The 22758-nt window shown below is 48.8% G+C and overlaps 1 protein-coding gene across 2 annotated transcripts in view; it reads right to left on the bottom strand.

Moving 5' to 3' along the window:
- trrap (transformation/transcription domain-associated protein) overlaps positions 1–22758 on the bottom strand; it is a 97373-nt gene that overhangs the window by 45238 nt on the left and 29377 nt on the right. Inside the window, exons 32-53 of one of the 2 annotated variants that reach the window (XM_015360158.2) lie at positions 22229–22249; positions 20612–20731; positions 19040–19159; positions 18779–18943; positions 18014–18195; positions 17021–17219; positions 14375–14503; positions 13660–13926; positions 12954–13160; positions 12466–12624; positions 12232–12360; positions 11685–11795; positions 10690–10836; positions 8295–8508; positions 7850–7975; positions 7273–7419; positions 5421–5620; positions 4935–5056; positions 3842–4055; positions 1891–2070; positions 843–989; positions 297–416 (exon numbers count right to left, since the gene is read on the bottom strand). In XM_015360158.2, coding sequence (XP_015215644.1) covers positions 297–416; positions 843–989; positions 1891–2070; positions 3842–4055; positions 4935–5056; positions 5421–5620; positions 7273–7419; positions 7850–7975; positions 8295–8508; positions 10690–10836; positions 11685–11795; positions 12232–12360; positions 12466–12624; positions 12954–13160; positions 13660–13926; positions 14375–14503; positions 17021–17219; positions 18014–18195; positions 18779–18943; positions 19040–19159; positions 20612–20731; positions 22229–22249 — 3426 coding nt within the window. The remainder of the gene's footprint in view (positions 1–296; positions 417–842; positions 990–1890; positions 2071–3841; positions 4056–4934; positions 5057–5420; positions 5621–7272; positions 7420–7849; positions 7976–8294; positions 8509–10689; positions 10837–11684; positions 11796–12231; positions 12361–12465; positions 12625–12953; positions 13161–13659; positions 13927–14374; positions 14504–17020; positions 17220–18013; positions 18196–18778; positions 18944–19039; positions 19160–20611; positions 20732–22228; positions 22250–22758) is intronic. The other variant, XM_015360159.2, reaches the window with a different exon arrangement.

Here is a 22758-nt window from a genome sequence, read left to right as displayed (position 1 = left end):
ATTTAATCTGGGCTCTGTGTTGTTTTGCAAGTCTGACCACCGCAGTTTCTTAGCAACGCCGAACTGAGACAACATAACAGTCTGGTGCTTCCCGTCCTCAAACCCTCAACACGCAGAAGCAAAAACTCTGCTCCTGATCCGCTTAACACCGTGTGACATTGAAGGTAGGGTTTGGGAACAGGACCCAAAACTGCTCACCTACCATCCAAGGCAACAGGAAATTAAAAAAGGAAAGGGCTTGAAAAACTGCACCCAACGCCCAGATCCAGTCGCTGCCGCAGCCCAGCGGTACTCACGTGCTGCTGCCGGTCGGACAAGATCTTCCAGAGCCGAGGAAAGAGCTGGATCCAGGTCTTCTCCGCCAGAGGGGTGGAGATGTGGCACAACTGAACCAGAGCGTTCAGCAGAGCTCCCGTCTGGCACAGGGAGGGATGGAGAGAGGAAGATTTGTTTGAAAAGACACATAGGTCACGATGCACCACTGCCCCTTAGGAGCTAGACTCTCAGCAGACATGAACATTCAAGCAGGCTACACGACTGCAGAGAGCTTTGTTTCAGGGGTGGGGGAGAGGCTCAGCTCTGCAGGAAGGTCTATCCCCAGCTGTGACGGTGGACTCCGCTGGCCCTACAGAAGTGTTAATGCCACCTTCCAGGGAGAGGTGTGTATTCCAGAGGATTAGCATAATCTACAAACGGGCATTTCTTACTGAGCTACAGTACAGGGCTGTCCTGCATATCGCAAAAGAGTCTTATACAGTCCCCTAACACAGTGCTCCACCCCAAGGTATCCTCCAGCTTCGTGGAGCTTCTTAAAAGAACCCGACAGATGTGGGGCTGCTGACCTTGACCTCCCGCAGCGAGTCCAGGAACTTGTCATGCCTGTTGGTCAGCATGTGGAGCTGGTTCCCTGCGTCTCGTTCTGCCTGCTCCTTCGTTTTGGGAGTGCTGGTCTGGTCCCCTGGAGCGAGCTCAATGTCAATTTCTACATCCTAGAAGGGGAGGAAAAGGTGATTGAGCAATTAGGAATCAAATATAAAAAAAGAGAGATGCGCACCTGGAACTGCACAGACATTTGCCTCTCCCACGTTTGCAATGGTTAATCTCTTTTAAACGATGAGGCGGTTCATTTGCATTATTGGGTTAGCATAATTACAGCATTAGCTATCAATCTCAGAAATGCAATTCATGCCCTGAGATGCTTAAAGACAGAGGAACACATGCAGAGGCAACTGCTGTGGCTCACACAGCTGGGCACTCCTCTGCACAAGAAGCACAACAAAAACAAACAACAAAAATAAACACATCCTAGACTCCACTCTAGATCCCGTGCACAGTAACGGCACACGAGCAGGAGCAGAGCGAGCACTGACTCTTCGCACCGTAAATAACGGGAGACATTTACTCAAGCCAATCCCGACAGAACAAGCCTGAATGTTTACTCTCTAGAACGAGCTTCACTTAAAAAATGCATAACCGTAAAAGGGGCAAAATGGAGGGAAGTTCCTGAGTTTTAGCAGCGAGCAGCAAAGACTACGTCAGCCCTGCTTTACCGAAGCGCTTCTGTGATTTTAGTTGCTCATTTGCAAGATGGCCCTCTGGGAGATAATCCACAGAAAGGATCTGGCTAAGGCTAAGGATCTGCGCCCGTAGCTGTAAGGCTGCCAGTTCATATCCTGCGGGCGGCAGTGGAATCCTACTCTGTTGGGCCCCTGAGCAAGGCTCTGAACCCCAACTGCTCCAGGGGCGCCGTATAAATGGCTGACCCTGCGCTCTGACAAATTCCTAATACAAGAAATTGTATATGGCCAATAAAGAGATCTTATCTTAAAAGAACTGTGCCAAGGCTCTGCCCCTCGGACCTCCTCCGCTATCCCTGCCGCCGGCCCTCACCTCCTCCTTGGTCTCGCTGTTCTCCCTCTCCCGCGGCTCCTGTTTCACATGTGCCACCATGGCGAAGGCGGCGCGGTCGTGGCTGTCGGCCAGGTTGATGACGTTGGTGATGGAGGGCAGCATGGCTCCCTGGCAGCTGGTGCCGATGGTGGTCCCTCTCTCGCACACGGCCAGGAGCAGCTGAGGGTGGGGGGAGCAAAGATCAGGACCCATTAGCGCGCTCGCACTACTCCTCATGCCTGCGTGTAGCAGCTCCGCCCCAGAATCCACCAACGTGGTGGAAGAACCTTCTTTACTGCCTTTTGCTTTGGTCAAACCTGTAAACCAGCATGCAGCTTGGAGGGGGTTATCCCTGAACACAACTCATGAGGAAGAGCTCATCAGTATATTCAGCAAGAAAGGTAAAAAAAGCCGATTTACTTTGATGCCGACTGGGGGGTTTCGTTAAGCTTGAAATAAACCTCCCACATTCTCAGCCCCATCGTCTTAGGCGCCTGTCCACTCCCTTCCCTGGACAGGGAGTCTCGACAGAGATGCTCTGCTAAGCACCGAGCCAGCAGGTTGAGTGCCTGGCCAGCAGAGCGAATGTCCAGTTTGGGTGGAAATAGTGTCCTCATATGACTGTTTTCACACGCTTACAAAATGACTCCCCGTGAGCCAGGCTCTGCCTCAAGTACATTCACTTCCAGGCCGCTATCACGAAAAGATTAATAAGTTAATAAAGAGCTGAATGAAACAATAACTGTCTGTTTAATGATAAGATGCGTTCCCTCCGAGACTTAGTGCCAAGGCTGAAGCCATACACAGAAAGCATTAATTATTAACCGACAGGCAGCTCCATTGATTGTGGTCAAGACAAATGCCTTTTTGTTTAATGTAAACTTCTCAGTACAGAAGACAAGGCAGCTGTGTGCGGAGGACTGGACATCTGGGAGCTGATCAATTACAGACGGCAGGCAGGTAGAAAATGTGCAGACTCAGGGCCAGACTCAGGGAAGCAAATCAGATGCTCCTTGCAAGAGCAGGCTGAGCCGTGTAATAAACCAGGAGCTACAGACCCTTCCTTCAACTGTACCAATGAAGCAGATACATTGTGTTTTATGATAATTGAGTTCCAAGTGCCACTGTAGGCATATTTACTTCAAACAAGATACGAACTCTGAAATATTCAGTGCCTAGACTACACACTAGGTGCCTGAAGTGCATCTGTGATGGGTCAGTTTTGTGAAAAGTGGATTTCTGTTTATCTGCAGGCCAGGAGATTTTAACCTGTTATGGCCCCGCAGTATTGACATGCCCGCCAGCAGGAGGAAGGGAAAATTCTCAATAAGCAGTAGCACTAGGCTGCAGACTCAAGATGGAGAGTGGTCAGAAGGTGAATCCCCTAGAGCCAGAAAACTCATTTAAATAAATGAAGAAACATATTTGATGCACAAAGCCCTGTATAGTCACTGTATGTTGCAAACGGGTACCAGCAGTCTTGTACACTAAATGACAAATGTTAAGACTGGCTGTAGTATGCAAACATTACAATTCTTGAAGACCTCAACCATGAATTTTGGGCAGTTTGAATAAAAACCTAAAATCCTTTTGCCTTTCAAAAGATTCTGTATGAATATGTATTTGGTACATAATGTAGAGACGTGGCCTCTACCTTCCAACGGTTTAAAACTTGTGACTTAAATCTAGATGCACAAGGAAGCACTGAGCGATGTGTGGACACCATTCAGAACTTCACACGGAAAGCAAGTCATACTAGATCTTTGAAGCTGAGCTCAGGTCTAAGAGAAAATGATTTCACAAGGGCCACGAGCTGCTTAGGGCTTGGAAAATGAAGTTAAAACCACAAGACTTGGGAAGAATTAAACCTGGAAGAATGCCCTCAAGAAATGGCCGCACACTGGTGCCAACCCCTCCAGCGCTCCCCGGGCAGAACCGGCGTGGACGGTACCTCGATGCACTGCTTGATCCAGAAGTGGCTGCCCATGGCCTCCCAGTTCTGCGAGCAGCAGATGTACAGAAGCCGCTCGTAGACGCGCCTCTTCATGGAGCTGTCGAAGACTTCGAAGAACTTGGCGCGGATATGGGGCTGGCTGCACCGCAGGCCCGAGAGGAAGGCGGGCTCTAGCTTGGAGGTGATGTCGCTTCCAGACAGGTTCTCATCCCTGCTCGGCAGAAACAGGAGGCCGAGGTCACCAGTGTGCACCGGAAACTAACCGCACTCGGAAACTTACGTCTGAGTGCAGGGAGGCAGCACGGGTTTCACCCAGCAGCTAAAGAAAACAAACCCAAGCGGCCAGGTAACTCACTTTCTGAAATTGAATTTGCAAGTTCAGTTAACTTTCTAGTCCACCAAGCGTTTTACCAATGTGCTCTCATCACTTTGTGAGGAATGCAATAAAATTATGCCAAGATATCAGGTGCACAGTGAGAAAGCCGAGACCTGTTCACACAACAGCTACAACCTACGTTTTATTGATAAAATATGCAAAAATGTTCAAGGTTTTTCTAGACCACAAGACCTGAAATCAGATAAATTTAGCTTCATTTTTACCACATCGGCTAAATAACTCAGCTGTCATAATCAGCACAATCTATATTTAAACGTAACGTTTCTCATGCTACAAGCCTTCATTACCAGATCTTCCGCTAACAAGCTTGAATCTAACATGTTGGCCATACCCTGGAACTGCATTAAACTGCAGAAAAATGTCAAAAGAGTAAAGTTTACTGTAGATGCAAACATCCCAACAAATAAAGGACAACAGAAAGCTCAGTTTGATAAAAAGAGGGGAGATGTCAAGACAGACAGACATTCTGTCAATACTCTGATGTCAGTGATTAGTGATGTCATGAGGCACATGGGATAAGTACAGCACATTAGACAAGGTACTTCCTGCTGAGCCACTGGGCTCCTGCTCCAGAGTCTGCTGCACAGCAAGCCTGCGTGCCAAATAAGCTACTTCCTCATAACCAGAAGATGAATTGCATACCTGTATGGACAGAGCAATGTAATGCGCCTGTTGATTAATTGCTGTAATTACCTGTAGACATAGTTAACGAGGTCTAAGAACTGGGCATTTAATTCAAGGTCTTCTGGAAAGCGTTTCTCAATGTAGGTCATCATTTTCACCAGCAGAATGGACTTCTCTCTGAGGTTGGGCATCTGTGTAGAGGAACAGGCACAGTAAGAGGGAGAAAGGAGAAACTGACATTTGTCCCATTTATCTTTAATGCATCGCGAGTCAGCAAGGCTCAGCGCATCTCCCTCATCTGTTCTGTCTGCATCCCCACTTCAAAGCACAAGTGCCTCATCAAAGAGCTTCAAAGGGAAGGCACCTGGGTACGAGGTGCAGACGCCACATACTGCTTTCAGAGAATCTTTTGCATTAGAAAAGGTTTCTTATTCACTCATCTCAATTTGAAAGTATAATGGCTACGGTTTTAATGAGGGGATCACAAAAGCAAACAAAACAAACTGCCCAGGTGCTGCTCTCGATGTGGCGCTGGGAAGATGGGTGCTGAGGTACCTGGTTGGCAGCCATGGGGGAGTTATTCTTGACCCACTCCTCCACGATCTTCACCACCGCTCGCAGGATCTTGGCGTCAGGGGATTTCTCGATCAGCGAGGTGAGGATGACCTGGATGAAGTTCTTCCTCATTTCCATGCTCATGACGGCCAGCCGCGTCTTCACCAGGTCCAGGCTCAGCATCACGAGCTCACTGGTCACTGGGCGGGGGGGCAAAGGTCAAGAGAAGGGGCTGGTCAGCTGACCTGCATCTAGGGCTGGGTTAATTACAGCAGGTCCAATGACAAAGTAAATCGTTTTCAACGGGAAAATGGTCGTCCACTGCCGCGACTTCAGAGTGTTGCTCTCCAGAGAGAGGGTTAAAAAAGCCCTAAAGGGTGGTGGGAGTGTGGAACAAGCTGCCTCCAACTACTCAACACCAAACGAGCAAGATGGACCACATGGCCTCCTCTCGTTTGTAACCTTTATTTTCTCATTTTAATTCCCAGTTAAATAAATTATCAGTGACTTATGTGTTTAGGCCTGGAAAGCTATTCATTTATTTTCCATTCCTTCTTCCAGCTAATTCAATTGAAAAACAGGGTGTCAGGGTCCTGGTCCTGTTTTATTTTGGGGGGGGGGGGGGATTCAAAAGGGTGGATCTGAGGGGCCCCACTGGTAAAAGTGTTCGAACACTTGAAAAGGCTGAGCTCTGCGATCAGTTCCAAATTCAGGGAGAAAACACCTGGCGGATCTAAAAAAAAGTGGGGCAGAAAAATCTGTGTTGCCTTTCCTGTCACTGCACTGTGATTAATCTAATCTCAACAGCTTTCTTACACCGAGGAATGAATCTTAAGGGATCCCCAAAACAGAAAGGGCAGGATAGCTTTGCTGGGCCTATTAGTGGGAAAAGCTCGGGCAGGAATCACACCACCTGCTCTCTATTACTGGTCAAGAAAATGAGTCATTACGAGCTCTTTAAAAGCCAACAGCATGCTGCCATCAGTGTAAACAGGAGTAAAAGCCTGAGCTGATAGAGACTGGCTTCTTTAATAAACTCATACTTAACAGCAGGAGGCTCTTATTTTCTCCAGTTCAATAGCACTGCAGCTTGATTACACTGATCCCTGAGAAAGCTGCCAGCTGCAGGAGACACAGGCTGTGCTGCTGCAGCACCTAGTGGACTGTTGCTGGTACTGCAAGCTCATGCTCAGTCACTGTCACCAGCTCCAGAGTGACTACATTTTTAGTTCAAGGTGAAAGGCAGGCCTGTTTTTTTTTTTAATTCATCCGGAGAACAACTCTCAGTACAATACAAGTGAGCAATGAACCTGGGCAGGGACATTCCCTGTGAAATCACATCTCTCTCTTATTATCTGCGTGACGACAGCGGCTTTTGTCTGGTAAGTAAGCAACGAGATATCTCAAGCCTTGGGGACGTTACCCATCTCGCTCTTGCGCAAAAAAAGCAACCAGACCAGCCGGATGAAATGTCAGCGGCTATGTGACTTCAAGCTGAAATGTACCCTGTGACCTTGCTCCAATCAATGCAAATTCAAGAGACGTGGACTTGCAAAATCAAATTATACATTTATTAATGGCATTTACTTTCTGAGCAAGTCAATGGATTATTGAATGTGCTGGTGAATCACTTTAAATTGGTCAGTAAAACACCCCCAAGTGGATTTTTCACTTGTGGGGTGCTAAAAGAAGACCGCATTATTAATTTTAATTAGCCTGTTAGCAGCCACTTATCCACAGTGCTTCTGAGACACTAGGAGTAGACTGCACCATTAACAATAACAGCAGTCACTTCCAATGGGACCGGTGACAAGTAACGACATGACTCGTTAGCAGTAACGATGGTGGTTACCTGTACTCGTCTCCGTGGTGCCAGGCGTGGTCTGGGGTCCCAGGTGCTCCTTCACCATCTTCTGCAGCGAGCGCATGAAGACGGAGATGAGCCGGTCGATGTAGCTGGGGTTGTTACTGCAGGCTGACTTCAGGATCATCAGGGTGCCTTATGGGCAAGAACGGCAGATCGAATGAGACGCGCAATCGCCGATATCTACTGGCCCATTTAAATTTAGAAAAGACAGAAGAAAGTTCACAAACAAGACGAGGCCATATAGCTCATTTGGTAGTTAAACGAAGTCATCCAGTCTTTTCTTGGAGGAAGCCAGTGTGCAGTTTCCAATGGTGTCCTGTTGTGTCCACTGGGTTGACTTTGAGGCACCAAGCTGATACCCCAGTACAGAACAAGCTGGATGGGCTGAATGACATCCTCTTTTTTGCAACCTTTCTTATGATCAAACCTCCCCCATAAACACGAAACGCGACAGATCAACTAAAAAAACATCCCAAATTTGGATTTAACATTTCCTGCCCTTTTCTAACCTGCAGCAGTTTGTGGCCTTTTCTAGAGAGGTCCGAGCGTCAGTCGGCCTTACCGAAAAGCTGCGTGGAGTTCGAGCTGGTGGCCTTCTCGTAGTTGGTGAGGCCCTCGTAGATGACCTTGCCCACTGCAGCGTAGAGACACTCCAGCTCCTCATACTTGGAGGCCACGTTTGAAGTACCTGGTGGGGACACACAACTCCGTCAGCTGGCCGGATCCCTCTCTCGCCACGCTGCACCACACACACCCCACTCAAAGCGGCCCGGGGGCCTGGCACACTAAGAGAAGTGGCTGGCTTGTCTGTGCAGGCAGACAGTATTGGCACTGCAGAAGGCGGGGGAAAAACGTTATTTTTACAAGCCCCCCCCAAAAATGTCCAGCAGTAGTATTTCGACAAGCTCAACTGGTTCACAAAAGGGGACACGCCGCCCGCGCTCCCCAAACCGCTGAGCCTTGCGCGGACTCGGGACACAGGACCGGGGACGGACAGGGACACTCACTGGGCTCGGTGGGGAAGATGCTCATGAGGCGGGACAGCAGGGTGTGGACGGCCCGCAGGACCTTGGTGTTGCCGCAGGTCATGCAGGCGGCGATGCCGCGCTGCAGTGGCTTGAAGTGAGCCAGGATGGCTGGGGACTGCAGCACTGTCAGCAGGAAGCTCAGGATCTCCAGCCCGGTGCAGATGTTGGGGTAGTTGGCTTGGTTGGGCTGCTCCTGTTGGAAGGAGGAGGACACAGAAAGAGACCCGAATAATCCATCTGCTCTTTCTGACCCAAACCTGGAATCAGACACAGCTGAGAAACACCACTGCTCTTATCTTATCTCTGTGCTTGGTTTGCACTGCGCCAAGCACACATGTCAGTAACTCCGCAGTTAAATATACACGTGCTGACACAAATTAATGTTAATTTTTGAAAGGCCACAGTGCTTTATCCATCGCGTTATACCCACAGTGTATGATTTTCTCTGATGATGACCCAAAGGCCTATAAATAAAATAGTAACAATAATTACAGCAATTACAATAACCACATGCTCTGAAAACGTGCTGATGACTAATAAGTCACCAAGAATAAGCATGGATTCCATGAGTAAAAGCTTCTGAAGGTATCGATCCGGTCTGAGAAACCGAAGGCTGCTCTCCTGGGAAACAAGATGCAGACCGTCCTTTTTATGTTCAAGAACACAATTACCCTGGATATCCAGGGCTTTTTTTGGCGTTGTGTTCCTAAATCACTGGCACACCCACAACAACAAAAACACAACAATCCGATTTAGAGTGCTGTTTATTACTTTTAATCAGATGCAATAACCATTTCTTCTATTTTTCCTTCAGGGACTAGAGGAGCTTCTAAACACAGAACGCTTGTTTGTTGACGGTCTCCCGGGGACGAAGGAGAGCTGGCGAGCAGGCAATGATCCAGATTTTTAAAAAGAACAAATAAAAACCATAAGCCATTGTCAATTGCCAAGAAAATGGAGATAACCTTGCCTCACTAATCCTACACAGTGGTTAAAAGAGAGGGGGGGAGGGGAGGAGATAAAAGGCTGTGTTTTTGTAAAATAAACTCAAGATAGCAAAACGAAGTAGGTTTAGTAATAAAGAAAGCTCCACACGGGACCCAGGATTAATCTCGCATTGGATCAGGCTGCTTGGCTTCCATTCCAGGAGAAGAAATACTAAAGAACGATCGCGAAGCATCTGATTGAACACAACTGGCAGGTACCTGGAAAACGCCAAGAAAATAAAAGGGATACAAAACCGAAGCACTGCCCTCCCAGCTCTCAGAAGCCTATCTGCCTGTGGCCAGGTCTGTCGCCCACTCTGCCCAGAGAAAGCTCTTGAAGAGAGCCCTGAGCAACGGCTTTAACAAGCTGTGCAGGTACGGCCGGCTGGACATTAAACTGCGCGTGCAGCTCCAGCTTTTCCACCCTGTTTAAAACCGGCCCCCTCTGCTCCTGTCCTTACAGAGCCCAGAAATTAAGGTTATTGATTTTCCTCCCTGTGCTGACTCTCGTATTGATTTAGTTTTGCAGCCCAAAATAAGACCCTCTTCTCCCTTTCGCCACACGGCTTGAATTCATGCTGTAAGTGGCCCACATACACTACAATGTGGTGCCTGTGGGCACCACATTGTAGAAGAAGAAAGAAGGCAACCGCGTCCAGCCGCTAAACTGTTTTTGTTTGCAAAAAACAAACAATCCCTTCCCAGCTCTGCTGTCCGGGATGCCTTCATGCAGAACTTGGCCATTATTCCAGAAGTCTGCTGGACTGCACACATCTGCAGTTCAGAGAGCGAGGGGGAATTAAAAAAATACTTTCAGATACAGACACCCCTACTTTAATTGCCATTATAACACTTTGCTGTAATCGAGGAGTTCAATTTTTCTTTCCCTCCTTAATTGCATAACCAGCCTGCTGCTTCCGAGCAGAGCTCAGCTGCCTCGTAAAACCCACAAAGGGAGCCTTGATCACTTGAAACTGCTCCCCGTGCTTCCTGTCACGTGTTCTGTGCCAGCACCTGTACCGGTCTCCTCTCTCATTTACCTTAAATTTCCTGCAGTGCTGCAGAAGTTACCCAGTGTGTCAGCCCAAAAAATTCACAGCTCCCCCACAGCAGTCTACTCTAGAATCCTTTGTGTATTCTGAAAAGAATGGCTCGTGTAGTAAACTCGGCTGTCTGTAGAATAACTCTTGAACGGGGCTTGATAAGATGGTGAATGGCAGAACCCCTGGTCTGAACCCCAACATTTATCCTGCTGCAAATGACCCTGCAGCTGCTTGTTGATGTGCGGCTTAACCCTAGTCTCTACTCACAGCACTGATGAAAAAGCTTCTGCAAAACTGACAGGACAGTTCAAGTGAGGGAATCACGGAGGGACAGGCCTGGCTCACCACAGTCATGAGAAGCTTGTCGAACCACTGCAACTTCAGCTCGGCGCGGGGCCACATGTCCGGGCGCAGCGCCGTCTTCATCAGCGCAACGCAGCGCCGCGACAGCAGCTCTCCGGGCGAGCCCGCAGTGTTGGCGTTGTCGTTAACCTGCAGGCACAAACGATGCAACTCGCGTTAATTAACAAGGCCCAAATCCAGTGCCACTGCCCAGATCCACAGTGTGCCATGCTGGAAAACATACCCTAATTAGAGAAATAACTATAAATTTAAGTCATGCAGGTTATGCAGAACACTGGGATACTCTCCTTTTTTTACAATCCTCCTTTTTTTATATCCTTGGACATAAAACTCTCCTGTTGTTTCTTGCAATTTCTTTCTATCGAGAGAAAGCTGTTATTAGGGCAACAAATGCTAACTTCAACGAAGTGAATTAAGAGCAAATGGGCAAGCAAGCCAGCAAACAAAGTGGTTCTGCAAACCCTCCGTGCACAATGGCACACAACCTAAAATTAAGCAATTGCTACAAATCCACAATAAGCTTGAAGGCTAATCAGCTATTTTAAATGACTCGAATGTGTTCGCTGTGCGTTGTGCAGCAGGGAAGGGAGAGCTCGGCAAGACTCAGAAGGCGAAGAATAAACTGTAAAAATAATAACTGCAATAATAATAACTGCCTAAAATGCTCTCTTATAATAGGGCTTGATTTTCAATTTCTGCCATTTCCATCTCCCTGCTGTGCCAGGCGAACACACATTCTCCTGCAGCCCTCCTACTTAGGTCCTACCCAGTTATGCTAACTAAACTGCTCTGCCTATATTTTCATCCAGTTATTATTTCATCCTAATGAGAAAGGGCTGTAATTGTAGCTCGTTTCACATAGGAACAAGAGCCCTCTGTGGGTGTACAGGCGGGACTCGATTAAAAAGTTCTGGTTTCCCGTTTCCTGTGATGAACAACCTGACAGCTGGGGATCAATGCGAGGAAGTTGCGCCTACCTGGCACGCGATCCTGACGAGGAAATTGACAACCGTGTCAGTATGTTGCTTCTCCACCGGCTTGGTCAGCAACGTTTCTGTGCCCGGCATTGACTGGCTGCGGCCAAACACCTGCCAAACAAAATAGATTCTTGTCAGTCTCCTTCTCGCAGAGATACCCCATATCGGTTCCTCAAATGGAACACAACCTTATATACAAAAACACACTCCTTTAAAAAGAAACAAAACAAGGATCTGGACAGCTTGCAAATGTGAAATTACAAGTGGCCTGACTTTCTAAGGCCCGTATCTAGAAAAAGTGATAAAAAAGATGGGAGCTTGTCAGTAAGACTCATGATTTCAGCTGGAGAGTAAAATGTTCCTTCTTCACATCCAATTTACTTTCAACACAAGTTAAAAAAGGTGAACTGATAGGCGAAAGAGAGAGGGGGGCGCAACACTAAGTTTGAAAGGTGCCGAAACGGTGTCCACAAAAATGGGCTGTGGCAGAGGAGGTTCAGTCCCGGAGAGCAGAGAGAACGCCCCAAGCTCGGAGCACCCCACTCACCGTGCCAACCGCTCCCGTCGCCGTGCGGAACCGCTTCACATCCTGCCCGGAATCCATGGACAGCCCACGCTTCACCGCGCCCGACGCACTGCTCTCGCCACTGCCGCCTGCGTCGCCGTCCGCCTCCGGCTGCAGGGAGGAAGACGAGAGCCGTCACCCACAAGCACAAGCATGGAGCAAGAGAGAGAACCACCGAGCCTGGAGCACAGGCGGCGCCATTCGGTCACCTCTCACCTGCTGGTCCTTGATCCTCTGGAGCTCCCACTTGATGATGACCTCAGCCAGGTCCACGGCCAGCTTCCTCTGCTCAATGGTCACACTGGGGGTGAAGCCCAGCCTCTGCATGGCGCTGATCATGTGCTGGACCAGGTGGTGCCTGACGGGATAGTACACCTGCACGCAAAGGCACAAAATGCTTTAGGTGAACAGAGAATCTACCAACACCGTGCATCTCGCAATAATACTTTTGCTCAGTCCTGCTGAGGGTCAGGGGTGCTGAAGAGATGGCTCACTGAGTGCCATCAGAAACCAGGAAGCCCAACTGTTCTTTCATTTGTGACTTAATTCAGAACTCAAGTATGCGAATGCTTTTACAGTTCCCGAACATGTGTTTTAGGACACATAAACACCAAATCACTAAAGATGGCCACAGGGCGAGAGCACATAAAGGCATTGAGCTCCAGGATGCTGGCGATTACAGAGTGGGCAGCGCGTGGACTCACTCTGAAGTGCTGCACGATGAGGTGCAGGATGTGCACCAGCTGCGGCACAGTGTGCCCCTCCTCCACGATGATCTTGCGGGTCCAGTGCGTCAGCATCTGGTGGCCGTCCTCCATGCGTGCGGGCACTGCAGGGGTCAGGATGGCCATGGCCTGGCGCACGATGGCCCGGGCCTCCATGGTGTGGGCCTTCAGCAGGCTGTGAAACACCTGGGGAGAGCAGGTGAGGGAGGGCATCTCAGCATGGCACTGGCCTCTGTGAGCGCTGCAGCTTCACCATGTATTTTAAACAGTAAACAATGGCTTTAGCCTGCTTGCGCCATGCATTCACTATATATCATGGCTCTATCAGAACTTCAGTGCTACATTAAATCTCTCTGCTCCAATCTGTCATATGAGTATGAACTCTTTATAAGGGCTTGACCACTGACACTAAAGAAGCCAGACTGTAACACGATGCACCAATAAATCCAGCTCTGTCCTGAAAACATGACACAATAACACCCCTCTCTGATTAAATGGCTTTCCAGCCATCATCCCCTTCCGCCATGTCCTAAAACCAGTTTCACGCACTGAATGCCCTTTCAGTGCTGAATGCTTAGTGGGCTTGTAGAAAAGGCTACCAGCTGGGGGTAGCCAGGGGAATGCCCATGGGCAGGCTAGGCTGGCACCTACACCAGCCTTCTGCACTGGGAGCGACCCTGCTGACCTGCAGGACGATCTTCTTGTGGATGGCGAACTTGGCGATGATGTGCGCCAGCAGGAGGTGGCCGCTGTACTTGCAGGCGGGGTCCACACAGGCCTTGGACAGCAGGCAGGGCCAGGCGAAGGTCATGAGGCGGCGCAGCTTGCTGTTGCGGCTCTTGTTGTTGTCGTGGATGTGGTGCGGCGCGTGCTCGACCAGCAGGGTGGCGAACTGCAGCAGGTAGATCCGCAGGGAGTCCAGCAGGTCCGCCTGCTTCTCGGGGTCCAGGACCTGAGGGCGGGGGCAGGGGTCACAGGCTACTGTCCACTCCCTCGCATGGCATACAGAGAAACAAGCAGCCTACCAGTGTAATTCAATCGGGTGATGGGCTAAGAAAGTGACTGCGAAGAGGACAGAGGCACTCCATCAGCAAATCGTTATTATGACCTACTCTTTTGGCAGAGACACTGTAGTAAATGTAAAATTACACACTGCGAATCATAATTCATCCAGCACTACAATCCATCACCCTGATTAAATCCTGGAAGCCAGGTGAGGCTGGGAAACTATGTGGAATATCAATTAAAGGCAATTTGATGATGGTCATCTGTCACTGGGGGGGGGTTGGGTGGTGAGAACTGAAAATATTTTCACAAATCCTTTGTCGCTCAGTTAGCTGAAGTTCCCAACCCTGCAGCGAGGTGTGCAGTGGGGGCGGCGAGGGGTGTACGGCCAGCACCTTGGTGATGAAGACGCTGGTGATGCTCTCCGGGTTGTCCCCCTCAGGGTTGGGGGGTCCCAGGAGCTGCTCTCCCTCCCCCTTCTCAAAACTGTACAGGAAGGCTGGGTTCAGGATGTGCTGCAGCACCTGCGGGGAACAGACGTCATGTAGCCAGCGAACGAATGGCAAATCGGCACTCTGGGCTTAGCGACTTTACTTTCACTAATCCGTTCACTGGCACATGTGTAACCCTACAGGCATGATGTGGCTCTTCCACGTCTTGTTTCAGTCTCGTAAAACCTGTGACCTTGTGGCACAACAGTATCGCGTCGGACTTCAGATCAGAAGGTTGCGTGTTCAGGTCACGTCGGGGTCAGGTAATACTTTTATGGGCGGATCAGTGGCACTGTGGCCGAGGACGTACGTCTGTGGCTGGAAGATTGCCAGATTGTATCCCGCGGCCAGCAGTGGAAACCTACTCCGTTGGGCCCCTGAGAAAGGCCCTGAACCCCAACTGTTCCAGGGGCACCGAATAAATGGCCAACTCTGCGCTCTGACCCCCAGCTTCTCTCCCTATCTGCGTGTCTCATGGAGAGCAAGCTGGGGTAAGCAAAAAGACAAATTCCTAATACAAGAAATTGTACATGGCCAATAAAGTGATCTTATCTTTAAAGATTTACTAAGAGTTCGGTTCTGTAAGTCCAGTGGTTATGAGGATGAGCAGGACAGGCACAGAAACAGTGTCAGTGTTACTAACAGCACCCTGAGCTGTGCTGATTGCCCCTGTTGAAGGAGAGTTGCTCCGGGCTGCTCTTACACCCACCTATGAAATCTGGGAAGAGACACAAAAAATCAGCCCGAACACCCTTTAACATTCCCGGGAAAAGCCTCGGGTTTATTTCAGAAAGACAAGGCAATCTGGCCACCATGCTGTTGATAATGTATTACTGAGCTGTGCAGCACAATCAAAACCGCACACCCCTGGCTGCGGCTCAAGCTCCCTCTCCCCACCTTCTCCGAGCGTGGCATTTTCATTAACATTTGTTGAGTCAATTATTTAAATGTCAGCAGGAGTAACACTGGCATCAGCTCTGTGCCAGAGAAAACAAATCGAATTAAAAAAATTCAGCGTGAATATATATATACGTGACAGAGATTTAAAAGGAAAGGATACCCAGGGTTCAGTAACACTTGAGCAAGGAACATTTGATTGCTACTGAAAACGCTGCTAAGGTCACTGGAAAGGTAACTGGGGATCTCAAACGTCAGTCAGACCATCACTGAACTAATGCCCAAAGGAATCCATAACTTGGATCAGCTGTGGAGGTTAAAAAATGTAAAACCTCAAAAGGTCCGACTGTTATGGGTGCTAATTCTGAGCACTGGCTGAGACCTGCACAGTCCAGTGATCACGTTATTAAAACAGGGCTATTTCATAGGTCAACCGTTTTTCCCAGAACGTTGGTGTACAAAAAGCCACAGATGGCGAAGTTGGCCAGACCTTAATTTTGTACTGGATACAGTACACTTGGCCTGTTGGCTTGTCATGTAACAACAGAGACCCTGCAAGCTTGTAGCCCCCATCCATTCAGTGCTCACACCCACGCAGAGACTGAGGGACCTGCAGTGTCACACAAGGCAGGCAGGCTCAGGGCAGCAGGGTAGAGCAGTGGTCAGAGTTCTTGACTCTGGACCAGAGGGGAGGGGGCTGAACCTTTGAACAATGTCCCTCACTCAAGCTGCTCCAGCAGAATGCTGAGGTTTACTAAAGGCTTACAGAGGTTATCTGGTTAAATAAAAAAAGATTTAAAAAAGGCTGCCCTCTTGACAGAAGGTGCAAGCCTGCCTTCCCTCATTTCAAATGGGAGCTCGATGTGCATTCCAAACGCATGTATGACGGCGCTATATGTTTTTCTGTACGTCTTTGCATTACGTTTTTTTACACATCCATATACTTCACATGTGCTCCACGTAAACAGCATTTCGAACAGATAATCCTGCACCTATTCCCAGCTTACTCCTGGATATGAGAGGAAAATAAATAAAGCCATAAACAATCAGGAGCTGGGCTGCCTGCTCTTCACAGCAGATGGCTACAAGATGCTGGCTCAATTAAAGATCGCTGTCACCCTCGTCCACAAATAAATATTTATAAGTCTTCTTAAATGCTTCATTTTGCACAATCATGTGGAGTGCTGCCGTTGAGAGCCCAGCAGAGTGTGTCAGCCTAGGCCTTTCAAAAGAGCTATACATATTCAATAAGGCCCCGTGCAGGCAGGAATCAGTGTCTGTCACCGGAAAGGCAAATGGCACAGAAAGATCACAAAACAAGCAGTGTCCCTTATTAATTAGCGAAATAAAACAGGCCTCCTGCCAGCCACATAGCTCATTTCATTGCTGTTTGTCATCAATGGTGAAAAAGTTCAAATTCAGATTTCTTTCACAGGGAAGAAAAAGTTCAAAACACGTGGGTATCCCTACTGACACATGAAGTTTCTTTTTAGTGCTCACAAAAGAGACTTGCTCCTCAACTTCTTTGCACAGTGCTTAAGATATTTCAGGGGATCCATTTTCACCCTTGGGACCCTGGCTTAACCGCTATTCTTTCATTTAAACTGAAAGGTATGCGTTTAAGGCGCCTGTTTCCAAAGCCAAGACTCTCACCTTGGCTTTGAGTTCGTCGCTGAAGTGGGGGTCGTTGAACTCGACGAAGCGGAAGAACAGCGCCCTCTTGTGGGTGATGCTGTAGTTCTTGGGGATCTCCTCCTCCATGTACTCCTTCAGGAAGGTCATGTTGCACAGGAAGCGACCCGTGAAAGCCCGCAGCAGCTGGAACAGCAGCTCAATCTCAGAGTAGTTACGCCTGGAAGAGGACCAGAGTAAAAAAAAACTGAATTGGAGGAATCGGACAGAGAATAGATCATTATCATTTAAGACAAAATACAAATACAATGACAGCCAACATCTACTCTCTTGCAATAACAGAGAATTGCATTTGGTTTTATCAGTGTAATCTGGCAGTAAGCTTACCCAAAAACCCATAGCCATCAATATACAGCTACCAGCGCCCCTGGACAAGGCTGGAACTGACCACTTCCCACCCTGCTGGAAACCACCTTGCTCTGATTGTCCCACACTGACAAGCTGAAGGAACTGAACCTTTTTAGTCTTGGACAGGGATATCACAGGTTGGGGGGGCACCTCATACTAGTAAACAAAATCCTGATAAAGTCTGACAAAGTCCACCCAGCGCATTTCTTCAGAGTTAACAGGGAAACACAAACCAGAGGCACAAGCAGAAACTACACAGAAGTGCATTTAAAACCAAAAACAGGAGGTACCGCTTAGCCCAAAGTCAATACCCTGACATCTTTCAAGAAACAGCTGGAGAAGATCAGGTCTACTAACTACATACCAAACGGGCTGGATGGCCTAAAATGGCCTCTTCTCATTTGTAATTGTTCCAACGAATTTCTAATTAACAGCTGACCTCCTCTGCACACTCTTGCACATGCAGGTATTTCCAAACTGATCTGCTCATTGCTGGCCGCTCTGGGTGGTTTGTAACCATTCTCGTGCTTCAGAGGTCTCCAGCACTGTTTTATTGCCAGGCTTTGCGCTCTGGTAGTACAATGAGCGTGTAAGATGGGCGCCTACTTGCAATAGCTGAGGAGACAGTAGGCCAGCAGCTTGGGCTCCTTCCAGTTGGTGGCGGCCATGCTGTCTTTGCGGTGTCGCTCCTGGAAGGCCTCGCTGACCCAGACACGCCGCAGCTGGCTGACCAGGGAGTGCTGGCCGGCCAGCCAGCCCTCGTCGTTCTTCACAATGATGCTGATGATCTGAGGGCAGGGGTGCAGACACGCCTCAGCGCAGGAAACTAGGCCAGCAACACAAACACCAGCCCTGCCGAGCGCTAATACAGGACTGGGACACAAAACCTACCACCTCTGTTTGTTTTACTACACTGAAGATGATGCTATAAGAAAAGCATGTTCTACAACCTGAATTTTCAGCTGACTAAACTCCACATCTGAAGCCTCTGGGCCACATTACATAGCAATGCAGCACTCCTGAACATTGAGGAAAATGGTAAAAAAAAAAGGAAGAAAAAGCTCCAAGGAATCATCTACAGAAGAGGTTCAAGCAGGGACCTGTGTCAGCATGTGCTGGCTGCAGAGCAACAAGCTAATGATCATTCCACGCTGGAGAGCAGGAAGTATGTCAGGTGAAGAAGGCTCAACAGTGGCAATGCATTTATTCTTTCTGTTTTCCAGCGTGGAGTCCACCCCTACTTGTTCCTTCTGAATCATATCTGCCATTCTGAGAGATTTTTTTTAAATTAAGCCCTACAAGTTTGTAACTTTGCATGCTTGAAGAGAAGAAAAAGAACAATAGGATGCATCTGGTCGTCAGCGTTGTCACCTTTATGGCCTGGAACTGCAGATCGAGCCGCGCCGTGTTGGTGGAGGGAGAGCCGGGGCGCACCGCCGCCGGGGTGCCGGCTGGGAGCAGCAGGGGCACGAACCGATTCGGGTTGGCGGCCAGGACGTCCCGCAGGGGCTTGGCGTCTTTGTGCTTCAGGAAGCTCTGGGAGGGACGCACACGCAAGCGCGGGATTAGGGACTGGCTGCAGCTCACGAGTTGCGGGACCACGATCGAGAGCGAAGGCGGCCCAGCTCTCACCATGAACATGCGGCTCCACTGCGGGTCGTTGAGGGTGGCCTCCATCATGAACAGCTCCACCGTCTGAGACGGGTGGCGGGTCAGGAACTTGATGAGCGGCTCCCTGAACGGGCTGCCGGCCTGACAACACAAAAACCACAACGTGACGCCGGGGGGCGCTGTTTCTCTTTGCCAAGGTGGTGGGCGTGTTGATTTTCTTTGTCTTCCTTGCTTCTGCGGCGTCAGTCTAGGCTGCTGACGATTCGGAGGGGACTGGATGGATGGGCTGATACCCCGTGTCTTTTGACTGGATGAGCCCAATTTAAAAGAAATCCCGAGAGACCCGAGCCGACTTGACCCACACAGTACCGATTGTTATGCTTTAGCCGGTTCTGAAATGTTTTCTGTAAGTTGTAAGCAGAAAGGCTTTGCTGTTTTCAACTGACTATTTGTTCTAAATATTAAAGCCCCGGTTCCGATAGGGTAAGACCTTTTCTGTGTAATTTTGTCTCCTGGTTTTAGTATGTACAGTGAACGGGATTAGAAATCTTTGTTTTCTGCTGTTGGTTTCTGTTAAAGTGGGAGATAGTGTATTTTTTTTCTCTCTCTTGTGTCTCCACCCATCCTGTTTGTATAGTTTTATTTTGGAGCTTGAAATAAATGGAATTAAACTTATCCGGCACGTGTGACATCTTGTTAGTTATGACTAACGCACTATGTCAATAACTAATAACTTAGACTTAAGTTATTTCAGAAAAGTGGGTCGCACCAAATCCTCATCATCATAAAAATAATAATAAACTTATAGAACCTTTAAAAGTGGCATCTCAAATAACACAATGACACAAGGACAAATCATTTACCCTGTCTCAGGCCAGATCAAGACGCAAGGGACAAATTCTCATCTGTGAAACAAATGGAAAGCACTTTCCGAGCAAATTCTCAAGAGCCCCCAGTCGTATGAACCAGCACTGTGATCAGTGCTGTCCGCTGGAGGAACAGGGAACTAACTTCCTCACTGGCAAGAAAAAAGCCTGGATCTCAATCCAAGAGAAAGCCGGGCAGAACCGGTGGTTCCACACTGGACCTTGTCACAGCCTTGGCTCAAGGGGATTGAGCAATGGGAATTGGATTGGGCAGCTCTTGGGGGAGGGATTTGGCCAGCGAGTGTGTGCATTTAAAACTTTTTTTGATACTAGTCTGCATTTTTGTTTTCTAGAGGCATGATGATATTAGCTGACGATGTAAAAGGAGAACACAGTACAGTAGGAAAAAAAAAAAGCTTGTGAAAGAAGCCGGATTTTTAGCTAAAACAGCTTGGTTTTGAACCCCTGCAGCTTAGCCCTTGATATGCCTCGGCAACATTAAAAACGTACCCTGCCTTCGAAAAACATAAGATAAAAGCCACCGGAGACTGAAATCTCTTTAATGAAGGATCTGCAGATGTAAGATGCACAAATCAAGAGTGGGAGGCTCTGATTAAAAAACATGATCAGGCTGTTCGCGTCAGTGTTATGAAGACACCAGCTACAATTAACTGTGGCTTCTGAGAAGAGAAAGGAGCGGTTTCACAGACCAGCGGCTGGAGGTTACCTCAATCAGCATGGCGCGCTCCGTCTTCATCACCACCTCCAGCAGGGGTTTCACCAGGGTCTGGGGCGCCGCGGGGATCAGGTGGAAGAGGTTAATGATGGCTGAGCAGATCTTCATCTCCTGTGAAAGGAGCAAGGCAAGGTGGGGTCACGTCAGACACATCACACGTCAGCCCCCTTCACCACACACATACGGCCAGCTCTCCCAGGAAACTCCTAACCTCAGCCGACGGCAGGGGCCGCCACCAGCACTGAGCCCAAGTCCTGCCAGCTGTCAAGTCTGCCGGGTTCCGAAGGGAACAGTCCAGCTCACACAGGAAGTGCCCTCCCTCATTTCAACAAGTGTCATTTATGGAACAGGGTTTATCCACCACCCCCTGTCACACACTACAGAAGGAAGCATTCTGACACACGGGGCAAATGTACAGGCGGTGGGGAAAACAACTTATTTTCACGCTGTTCTCACCTGACACCAGCCACGGTTCCCTGCAAGCTCCCACACGCACTTAAAACCCGTCCCGAGTTCTGCTTGGCTCTCCTAAGGACCACAGGAGCCGATCCTCACAATACAGACACACTGTCCTTCAAGGCAGCCTAACCAGTGCAGAGAGAGGCTGTGGTCCAGCCAGGCACTTAAGAGACGTAAATCTCCTCTCTCAGTGGAGGCTGTTAAGAGAGATTAACCACTTGAACACCTTAAACCTAATTATAAATAATGGAATCTCATACATGTTCTGCTTCTCTTACTGTCCAGCTACAGGCATAGGAACTCCCCCAGAGGGAGAACAACAGGAGCTGATACTGCAGGCATCAAAGGGCTGTTGAGAGTTTAGTTTGATGTCTTACAAATAAATCAAGCACTTACAGTGGCTTAATTGCATGTAAACAAACGAGGGACATTGCAAACTGCCACAAAGGTCTCCAGCTATACCATCTAGATCAGAACTGAAAGGACAAAACTCAAATACCTTTTTTAAGCGACAAACTGAAACAACTGGTGCAGTTTTGCGAGATTAAGATACATCACTGATCTGAATGCCGAAACCCTAACCAATTCCACTGAGACCCTCAGCATTATCATCACACAGGACAGCTATTGGCAAAACTCGACTCAACCGGGTCACTGTGCGCTGTTCCCGACAACATTTCAATCATTTATTAAATTTTAATTCTCTGCATGAAAAATTCAGAGAAAGAGAGAGGTTGGGTAGCAGTGGGGAAAAACACCTAAATTATTCACAAAAAACTAGCAGTACTCCAAAGACAGTAATTTCAGTCACATTACATTTTTCTCACTTTCTGAGATACACTGAATGTTGCCTTCAACATTGCCTTGCCCAGACAACTTCCCGGAGATCAGCAGTTCGCCTCTCTCCCGAATGTCTCGCACGAAAATGGCAGCTCGATACGGAGAAACATCACCGCACCCCAGAACGACTCCACATCACAGCTCGATAGCAATACACACAGACACGCAACGGAAAATAGAGGGCACACCGGCAGCAACACCAGCACCAGAAAACACATAAACAAAAACAACAAAACAACGCCACAAGGAGAAACCACTAACAAACTGCACAACAGGAAGGGGGAGGCGGCGCTGGACCGACATTCTCACCTCGACACCCTCCGAGGCAGGCTGAACCGGAGGGGGAAACAACAAGAGGGAAAAATAAATCCAAGGGCAACTCTGCGCACTGCCCGGGGAGAGTGCATGGAGGTGGGCACAGGAAAGACTGGAGAAGGCCGCCCTGCCGCACAAGAGGCTCTCTGGGCCTCCTGTCCTTTCCTGCACAGCAGGTGTTTACTCCCCTTGCTGCCCCCCCAGTACACGCAGACAAGAGGACACCAAGGTCCACACTGTCTCACAACAGCCCTGGTCCTGGAGACCCGCGGCACTGCAGCAGGCCTCGCAGGCCGCTCCAAAATCATCGGAGCACTGCAACACGCATGCCATGATTAATCTAGAATAATTTAACTGGCTAAATTAAGTCGTGAATGGCCAGCTGTGGTTTCTGGCAGCTTTTGACGGGTGGTTTAAGTTCACGTAGTCACTAAGCATCTTAAAAGCACAGGGCTCGTGGCTCAGTGGTCTGAACAAAACTGAAATAATGGGTGAATTTAAGGATGGCACATAACACCTGCTGG

The sequence above is a fragment of the Lepisosteus oculatus genome, chromosome 19 (genome assembly GCF_040954835.1).
Source record: "Lepisosteus oculatus isolate fLepOcu1 chromosome 19, fLepOcu1.hap2, whole genome shotgun sequence".
NCBI classification, from domain to species: domain Eukaryota; kingdom Metazoa; phylum Chordata; class Actinopteri; order Semionotiformes; family Lepisosteidae; genus Lepisosteus; species Lepisosteus oculatus.
The sequence above is the reverse complement of the archived record's forward strand: the minus strand, read 5'-3'. Positions and strand labels throughout refer to the sequence as shown.